The sequence below is a fragment of the Psammomys obesus genome, unplaced genomic scaffold, assembly GCF_907164565.1.
Source record: "Psammomys obesus unplaced genomic scaffold, mPsaObe1.curated_primary_1811, whole genome shotgun sequence".
In the NCBI taxonomy this organism is placed as follows: domain Eukaryota; kingdom Metazoa; phylum Chordata; class Mammalia; order Rodentia; family Muridae; genus Psammomys; species Psammomys obesus.
Genome location: NW_026596079.1, coordinates 12,024,883 through 12,035,087, shown reverse-complemented (window position 1 = coordinate 12,035,087; position 10,205 = coordinate 12,024,883). Strand labels below are relative to the sequence as shown.

General features: G+C 43.9%; 1 protein-coding gene across 3 annotated transcripts in view; it reads right to left on the bottom strand.

Annotated features, from left to right (window-relative positions):
- Positions 1-5,566: 5,566 nt before the first annotated feature.
- The window catches only part of Adcy8 (adenylate cyclase 8), a 212,622-nt gene continuing 207,983 nt past the window's right edge, over positions 5,567-10,205 (bottom strand). For all 3 annotated transcript variants that reach the window (XM_055626672.1, XM_055626673.1, XM_055626674.1), the window contains 2 exons: positions 9,001-9,115; positions 5,567-6,122 (listed from right to left, as the gene is read on the bottom strand). In XM_055626672.1, coding sequence (XP_055482647.1) covers positions 5,635-6,122; positions 9,001-9,115 — 603 coding nt within the window. In that variant the 3' untranslated portion in view covers positions 5,567-5,634. The remainder of the gene's footprint in view (positions 6,123-9,000; positions 9,116-10,205) is intronic.

Sequence of the window (10,205 nt, the reverse complement as noted above, 5' to 3'; positions counted from 1 at the left end):
ATCACCATGGAGATGGGACACGAGAAACTTTTCTTTTTTTACATGAGGATTTTTCTTAATTATGTTAATTAGGTAGAAAGAATTGTTCACTGTAGGTGACATCATTCCTTAGACAGGGAATATAGGAAGGGATCTGAGAACCAGCATTTATTTATCCTTTGCTCTCTGCTGCTTGACTTTCTCACCATTAAGTGTCATAACCCAGAACTTTGGCCTAAATAAAGCCTTTCTCTCCTAACTTGCTTTTGACAGAGAATTTCATTACAGCATCAGAGGAAACAAATGAAGACAGTGAGCACCCAAAAATATGTGTGTGAGGTATAGAAACGTGTATATGAATGCAAGTCCCACTAAGTACTTATTGAGTTGGGCTGAATTTGGAGTGCTGGAATATGACAGAAGTGGTCCCAAAGTTGTGAGTATGAGCAGAATCCCATCAAGAAGCCAGAGGTGGCAGACCTCTCACCAATTTCTCTGAGGTCAGACAGGGTTGAACCTGTTAGGACCAGTGAAATGATGATGCACACAACAGATTTTATATGAAAGAGGTTTATTAGATGGAGATGAAGAGAGAGAGAGAAGGAGAGAGTGAGACATGATGGGGGAAGGGAGGGGACGCTCCAACAGAGAAAGGGGAGAGAGCAAGAGAGTAAGAGGGCAAAAGGGCAAGAGAACGACAAAGTAGAGGGTTGAATCTTTTTTCTATTTATTTTTATTAATTACAGTTTATTCACTTTGTATTCCTCCTGTAGCTCCCTCCGTCCTCCCCTCCCAATCCCACCTTCCTTCCCTCTTCTTGACCCATGCCCCTCCCCAAGTCCACTGATAGGGGAGGTCTTCCTCTCCTTCTGATCCTAGTCTATCAGATCTCATCAGGACTGGCTGCATTGTCTTCCTCTGTGGCCTGGGAAGGCTGCTCCCCTCTCAGGGGGAGGTGATCAAAGACCCAATCAGTTCATGTCAGAGACAGTCCCTGTTCCTATTACTATGGAACCAGTTAATCAGTTCATGTCAGAGATAGTCCCTGTTCCAATTACTATGGAACCCACTTGGACACTGAATTGCAATGGGCTACATCTGTGCAGGGGTTCTAGGTTATCTCCATGAATGGTCCTTGGTTGGAATATCAGTCTCAGAAAAGACCCCTGTCCCCAGATTTTTTGGTTCTGTTGCTCTCCTTGTGGAGCTCCTGTCCTCTCCAGGTCTTACTATCTCCCCCTTCTTTCATAAGATTCCCTGCACTCTGCCCAAAGTTTGGCCATAAGTCTCAGCATCTGCCTTGATACCCTGCAGGGTAGATCCTTTTAGAGGCCCTCTGTGGTAGACTCCTGTCCTGTTCCCTGTTTTATCCCTCTTCTGATGTCTATCCTCTTTGCCTTTCTGAATGGGGATTGAGCATCTTAGCCAGAGTCCTCCTTCTTGATTAGTTTCTTTAGGTGTACAAATTTTAGTATGTTCATCCTGTATTATGCATCTAATACTACTTATGAGTGAATATATACCCTGTGTGTCTTTCTGCTTTTGGTGTACCTCACTCAGGATGAACTTTTCCAGTTTCCAGCATTTGCCTTCAAATTTTATGATTTCCTTGTTTTTTATTGCTGAGTAATATTCCATTTTGTAAATGTACCACAATTTCTGTATCCGTTCCTCAACTGAGGGGCATATGGGTTGTTTCCAGCTTCTGGCTATTACAAATAAAGCTACTACAAACATGGTTGAGCAAATGTCCTTGTTGTATATTTGAGCATCTTTTGGATATATGCCTAGGAGTGGTATAGCTGGATCTTGAGGAAGCGCTGTTCCTAATAGTCTGAGAAAGTGCCAGATTGATTTCCAAAGCTGTAAAGCAATAAATGGGGTTGAACCTTTTAAGGAGAAACTTAACCACACCTACCAGGTGTGGTTACCTGGTAGGTGATACATGATGACATCATAGGTTGCTAGGCAACCCAGAAACAGGCTGCTTAAATACTAACAGAACCGACCTTCTGGTCACTCAGCTGTTTACTTATAACACACAGAGGAAAAGAGATCAGAGAAGGCAGGGTGAAGACAAAGCTCAGCAAGGGGTCAAGTTATTTGTATTCTCACCTTCAACAGAGTCTAGTAAAATCAAGACTTTGGGTCACACATGACCCTTCAGCTTTCAGAATCCATGTATAGATCAAGCTTATTTTCTTTATTTTTATGCAATCCAGTTGCGTGGAAAATCGACATAATAATGTGTCATTATGAAGTTCAGTCAAAATGTACTTGGAGAGCAGACACTGCAAACTGTTAAAACACTCTGAAAATGTTTGTTCTTGCTACTCTGATACTGTCAATGCCGTTAGAGGGACCAGTGTGTTAAGAGGAGACAGAATGCAGCAATTGTTTCCAAACAAAAACAGACTGCCTTTGAGTCCCAGTCGCTCCCTGTTGAAGGCAAAGACAGGTTCCCTGAGCTGACTGGGAAAGCTTGATGCCCACCAAGGAATGGTGAGCTTCCAGGTGAGTAGATGGAAATGTGTGGCTGCTATGCAATCAATAATTCAGATAAGCACATTGTGCTATTCTTCAGGGCACCCTGCCCCCTGGTACCTCATCAATAAAATATTGGGTACAGCCGGAGCCTGCAGTTAACCAGAGAGCAGCATTCTCACTTGGAAATGCTGGCTGAAACAGACTCCACAGCAGCAGAGACATCTGTGGTCTGGAATTAACATTTCAGGCAAAGGAATGTGCTTCAACACCCTGCTCTTGCCGTACACAGAAGGGCAGGTTCTGGCCCTGGAATCTGGGTTGGCTGTGGTAACTGTAGCCCTGTGGAGATTCTCTTTTTCTACTCACTGCAGGGTTTCCTCTGTGTGTGTGTGTGTGTGTGTGTGTGTGTGTGTGTGTGTGTGTGTGGTGGGTGAGGCCTCAGTGTAGAGTATCTGCTTCATTCCAGAAGCACTCCAGACTATGGGCTTGAGGTTGATTATCTAAGGGTCAAGTGAAATTTTTGAAGCCTTTCAACTGAACTCACAGCTTTTACTTTATTAATTTTATCATAACTGAATAACACCAACTTAGTAAAGAGAAGTGTGCAAATACAGACAGGTAAAAAGAAAGGCTTAGACAGGGAAAGATTCCAGACTTACCATTGCAGTAGAAACACTGTGCTTCCCGATGGCAGTAAGGATGAGCCTCCCCTGAGTGCCGTGAAGGGCCAAACTGAAAAAAATGCATTAAGTGCACTGTTGTTCCCTGTGTGACCCTCACTGCAGCCGTGTGTGGTTCTGTGGGTTCACGGGCTTTCATCCACTAGTCCCAAACTCAAAGTACTCTTTGCTGAAGACTTTTATGTTAATTTGGGATCAACACATAAGCAGCACAGAGTAGAGTGTACTTAGTTTTTTTTTTTCTTGTTTTTTTCTCTCACCAATTGGCATGACTTAGTTTTTTTTTTTTTTCTTGTTTTTCTCTCACCAATTGGCATGACTATTCATGTCTGGCTGTTTTGAATGGAGTTAATTACTCATCTAGTTTCATCCCTGTGGCTGTGACAAAACGCTTTGATTCAAAAGCCGCTTAGGAGAGGAAAAGGTTTATTTCAGTTGCAGGTCATAGTCCATCTCTGAAGGACATCAGGGCAGGAACTTGAGGAAGACCCACTTGCTATACATGCTGCACTATTTCTCACTAGGGAACTCACAGAGAAGGATGGCTGTACAGCAGAAACCATGGAGGATCACTGCTTTGTGGCTTAATTGTAGGTTCATGCTTAGATACCTTTCTTATACAGCCCCGAATCATCTCTCTTGGGAATGGTGCTGCCCACCATGATTTGGCTCTCCTATATCAATTAACAATCAAGGCCTCCCCCAACACACACAGACATGCCTTCATCTGATACCTGGGCAATTCCTGAACTGAAATTCCTTTCCTAGTTGACAGAACAGCAGCCCTGCCACACAGTGTGGCGTGGTGTGTTGCTCCTTGGTGTCATTACCATCTCCCTTACATCTAAGAGCTTCAGAATGCCAAATCACAACAGCTTCCTTCGTGGTCAGGGGTGTGCAGAGTTCCTGGCACATGGCTGCCATCACACTGACAAGTGATGGGGACAGGATTCAGACCATGGAATGGCCTCTTGACACAGTTCATTCCTTCTCTATGTCCTCACACATCACAGAACACAAAGCAAATGGTCGTAGTTGTTTTGACTCAGTGGGGGAGAGGAGAGGAGGAAGCTCTCTGGGATACCAGTGGTGGGTGAAGGAGTGGCAGGGCACTCAGTGCTTTGGGAATCAATGATGGATCCCAGATCAGCTGTCTAATTGGTGGGGTTCTTAGAAACTCTGCTTCTTGCTGCTGTGTTTGATTGGGTCCTGAATGAAGCCATCTCTCCCAGACCAGGTTGGAGTGCTCATTTCTCTATCTGTTTTAGCTCTCGGCCTGACATTGCTGAGTCGAGAGCATGTTCTGGATAAAGTCTTCCAGCTACATCAAATCAATCTTTTATTGTGCCTTAGTTGCTAAGCTGGGCGGTCATTAGTTAAAGCAGTGAATGTTTATTGGTTGATTCATATGGTTCTGAAGCTGTTTCTGTAGCTAACTAGGTGAACTAGCAATGCCCTTTGGCATCTTCCAGCTTTCTCATTTGTATGACACTTTCCTTGCAGTCTGTGTTCATGAGAGATAAGAATGTGAGGCAGCCTTCCCAGTAAACTGGCTTTTAACCCCACTGACTGCCTTTCTAATTGTTCCTCCAATAAGAACCCACCCCAGAGGTTTTGCACTTGCTCATATCACTTGTTCTTCTTGGTTTTTGTCATTTTCACATTATTGAGGGTTAACTTTCAGCATCATAAAGCCACCCCTGGTGACCCAGCTCCCTGACCTCCAATAACTTAAACCATTAAATCATGTGTATGTCTTCATGAATGTATGTCATATGTGTACAGGTGCCCGTGGAGGCCAGAAAAAAGTGTCATATCTCCTGAAACTGGAACAATGTGAGCTATCTGACATGGTGCTGGGAATCGAACTAAGATCCTCTGGAAGAGCAATAAGCCCTTTCAACCACAGAGCCTTCTCGTCAGCCCCCATATTTAACCTTTTTACTGCTTCTAGCCCCATTTGAAAATAGATTATGTATTGCTTTAATAATATGTTTGTTGTCTGCAAGCAGAATGTTAGTTCCACGAGGAATATATGTTTGCCAGAAAATAACTTGGGCATGGGACAGCTTAGGCACATTGCAGATGATCAATAATATTAGCTGAATGAACGCACAGGTACTATAAGGGCTATGAGGTCCTTGTGTCAGAATTGGACATAATACTTGGCCTGGTTTGGCAAGTTCTCAGGAAGTGTGAGTTGTTTATAAGTACCTAATAACATCAAGACTCTATTTATACACTCCATTTTCTAATTTAGACAGAACCCATTGAAATCAGAATTTTGGCCTTATAGATCTTGCATATAAGAAGTGGTTGCTAAGGGCGGTGAATAAGGAAAACGGCAAGTTGTGTGCTTGATATGGTATATTCAAAGACCAATGAAACCATCCTTGTTCTAAAAAAAATTAAACCTTTTTATTAGTATATTTATTTTATATATAAAAGAAATACAAAAAAGGGAGAAAGAAACACAACGAAAATGCTTTTATGGCAAATCGGATTTGTCGGTGCCTTCGGCTTGTGCTCCGGGCTCTGGCCCACTGGGTGTTAACAAAGTCCGCCGGTTGTAATGGCCCTTGATGATGCCTGAGTTGCTGTTTTCATTGAGTAGCTGCTTCTGCCTTTGCCTGTTGAGAGACTGAACAAGGCCAAGTACAACTGCAGCTAGAGAGTATTGCCCAGGCAGTCTCCTCGGGGGTAAGATGAATGGGTTGGGTTGGACTCTTCCCAGGAGAAAGTACGTTTTGATTTTCCCTTCTTGCTCACTGATGCCCTTCACATAGATCTCGCCTCGGTAGTCAAAAGCAAAGCCCTGGTCCTTCAGGATAAGATAAGTCTCCTCTGGTACTTGGATCCGGCCACTCACCCCTGTGCTGTCCATCCGACTTGCCAAGTTTACAGTTTTACCCCAAATGTCATACTGTGGTTTCTTAGCGCCAATCACGCCTGCTACCACTGAGCCATGGCTGATGCCTACAAAAGAACCCAAAAGAGCAAGAAGTAAGCTAGAGGAAGTGCGGTTAGGTGTGACTGATTGGCATGTGTGTAGTTTCTTGGGGGATATCATAGTCCAAGTCCTACCTCAGCCACTTACTAGAGGAGTCATCTGGGACAGGTTTTCAATGCATGTGGACCTCACTCTACCCACCTATAAACTGGAATATAAAGGGAAGTTTATTTAAAGTAATACGAGCAAAGCCACTGCCAGAGGGTGATCAACATAATAGAGTCATCATTTCTACATGCTCATAGACTTGTCTTGGCTGTGGGGATAATCAAAGTGCTGATCAGGACTCAGGGCTCTGGGATCTTTTGTTGCTTACACAGTGCTCTGGGAGCTTGGGCAGACCATTTCCTTCTCTGTTTTCAACCAGTCTTCAGCACATGGTCATGTCTCCTGTACACCCTTTGTCCTCTTGAAGCCCCCTTGTCCTACCTCTACAGAAAGGAAGGCTTTCTGGTCTGTACAGCTGTTCCAGTGAGAGCTCATTTAAACCTTTGCCAGGACTCTTTTATTCCTAAGGATAAAGCCAGTGCTTCTCAGGAATAGAATTCATAGCTTCTCTGAGCTAGCTTTTGTCTGGCTTGCCAGCCTAATTCATCCACTGTTCTCCTGTCTTTACCACACCAAGATGAGCTGCTGGTTTCCTCGCCTGGTGGGCATGTTCACTTTGGTGCTGTAGTCTTATTTTGTCTGAACTCTTTGTGCCCTGCTCCAACAGGGTACTTTATTTAGAGGTGCTTTTAATGGTAGTTTCAATGCGTACTGCTTCAGGACATCCAGATGACTCTTCTAGAAATGACAGACTTTCACTGAATGTGTACTGTGCACATCTGTCTCCTCTAAGAAAGAATTCCGTAATTCTATAAACATTGACTAGGCATCTGATATGTGAGAATCTAGCAGTGGGGGGTGGTGGTAAGAAGACATAGGCTTGTCTCCTACTCGGGAGACAGAAAACAATTAGGAAAACAATCAGGTAATATAATATCAGCAGATAATGAAAGCAAAATCTATCAATGTGCAGGAAGAGAAGGAAACCAGAGGCATTGTATTGTTGAGTAGAGAGAGCAATTAGGACAGACCTTCTGACCACAGATTTGAAGAAAGAGATGGGATTAGTCTTACAGACATCTGGGTGAGATCATTCTAGGCTGAAGCAAGTACAAAACACAGGTGCACGCAGACACTACATCCTATACTCCATACTCCACAGACACACAAACACAGACACCCATACACTACAAACCATACAACACATGATACATATGTACATATTGCACACACTACATTATACTATACATATGCACATATACAATACACACACAGTACACACTACACTACAGTACACACGCACTACCCACCACCCACTATGCTACACACAGGGACCCTATGCACTGTACATTATATACAACACACATATACTTGCAGATACACACTACATACAATATGCCAGTCACACACACACACACACACAATAGGAGTCACAGGAATCACAGTGATGATCAGCTCTTTACAACCTTGAAAGGCATTACGCCTGCACATGAGGAAGCTGAGACTGAGAAAGTCTCTGTGTCTTTCTCAAAGTCACCGATTTGGTTACAACAGATAGAAAATGCAGACTGAGAGGCTCAGTCCGGTGGGGACTTAAAGTTTCTAACTCTGAAGATCAACAAAATGACACCAGCAGTTTAATACATCACACCAAGGGGTAGCCCTGATCTTACCAATGTCTTTGGAATTTACTTAGACTATTTCTCTCTTCAGGGCTAATATTTTTGTTTGATTCTTGGTTCAGTTGTGAAGTCAATAATTTCAGAAAGGACAGGAGGTTTATGGGAGATGTGGGCTCAAGCCTTCAACATCCCATCCATAGATCAAAACCATAAATGTAAATCCTTGTTTCAAAGAACAAAAGCGCGTGTCATTCCTCCCATCTGAGGAAAAGATATCAGTATTTCTTAACCTCCCCTTCTTTTCTTGCAAGCTGTTAAGGGGGAGTTTAATGAAGTAAAATGGCTTGTCAGCCACAGGCTGTCTACAGCATGAGGGCGGCAGCGAAGGTTGTTTTAAACGGCTGATCTATAGCCAGAATGCCATTCATCTCAGAGCTCCCTGAGCTGCTGCTGGCATGACTGTTTGGCTGAGTGATGTGATGTCAGGCTAACGACTCTTTCTGTTTGGGAACCAAGTTTTCATCTATAAATGCAAATGTGAGCTAAAGCAGGGGCTTTTAGGCTGGACTTCTGGAGGCTCCTGAAAGCCCAGAGTAGATGAAGGAGGAATGCAGAAATCATGCAAACATGGAGCATTTATTGAATTGCAATGGCAACTGCATGGCTACTTTGCACAAGGATTTTCTGTTTCTGCAGTGGAAAGAGGCTGCACGGCTGAGAAACTGTTCTTTCTGCCTATGTCTGGCTCAGTGCAGTGTGTGATAGCCTTGGAGGTAGAATCCTGCTGTTTTCTGAGGCGTTGTCACAAAAAAACAGAGAACAATTCATTGACCACTGGCTTTGAGCAACATGGAAAAGTCAGAATTATACAATTCTTGAGTCATTAGCTTCCTCTCTAAGAGGCAAGGTGGCGAGACAGGTATGTTGGGGGACAGGCCAGCGTAGGGTTTGCTTTGCACTTACACAGAGGTCAGGTTCCTGCGTTGCTGCTGTATCTTGCATGAGGAAGTCCAGAAAGGCCTGAGTTGACTCTGTGTCTGTCCTTGTCAGGGTCATACAGAGCCTCATGCATTTTGCAAGGAAAAGCTTTCCTGGACTGAGGCCCAGGACATGGGAGGGGCTGGTGGAACAAAGACACTTATCTGTGAGGCCTCTATTTCTAGCTGCAACTCACCGATTCGAAGTTCAAAATTGTTGAAAGAATGCTTGTTGATCTCCTGTATGCTTTCAGTCAGGGCAAGAGAGAAGTCGGCCAGGGCGCACAAATGTCCCCATTTATCTTCACATTGCTGGAGAAAACACGAGAGAAAGGTGCATTCAATGTTATATACATTTGCTGTCTTCAGCAGAGGTTTCACAGTCTAACCCCAACTGCACATTCCGCAGAAGGAAAGAAGCACACTGGTGAGCTCTACGCACTCAAGCCATCAGCATCTCAGAGGTGTAAGATCGCAGGAGATTCAATTAACACTACAGCATGCAGGTGTCACCACGTCTTTCCTTCACATCTACGCTTGCCCATGGAGGTTGCCACATTATGGATTCCTGAGTATGCTCACTGGGGTGCATGTGTTTGTATGAGTATGAATGCCCATCCGTATATGTTCTTATCCTTGGACAGGCAGGTTTCTCAGTCCGAAAGCTGTGTCTGTTTCCTCTGAAATGTTCACAGCGTCTGATTAAGGGATGTCTGTATATACTCATGTAACCCCTGAGAGAGGTTCAGAGTGAGCCTCTTTACCGATGTTTCCAAATCAAGAAAGCAAGGCAAAGCTTGGAGTTCCTGACCACCTCCTCACAGCTGAGTGAAATTGTCCTTGAGAGAGAATTTGGGACCCTACAGAGGTTGGTAGTTCAATGAAAGGCCAGGCACCGGGTACTTTTGGTCTTGCAGACTGCATGGTCTTGTAGCTATTCAATGGTGTTATTTTGATTTTAAATGAGCAAAAGATAAGACAGAAATAGATGGGAATGCTTGTGTACAATAAAACATTCTTTACAAACGGGCAGTGGGGCAGACGTGGAGTGGAGCACTTGTTTTCTGACGCCTGCTACGGAGAGCTGTACTTGTACACCAGCAGGGGCTTCATCCCACACAGATGTGCTTAGAGAATTTTCCTTTAACGAAAATGTGTGCAAGAGGGATAAGTGCAATGATGATTTAATGAGGGTTCCATCTTCCCTAGTGGCTTTGACTCAACATCCTATAACATCTGTTGAGTACTTCAAAGATTACAAGCTTTATATGGGAAACATGAAAGTTACCTCAGATAACTCACAACTCATCCATTAGCCTAAAGGTAGACATTAGTATCCCCATGAATACTGGCACCTGGCACACAGTCAAATATTTTACAAAGCGGCCACCACGACTACCAC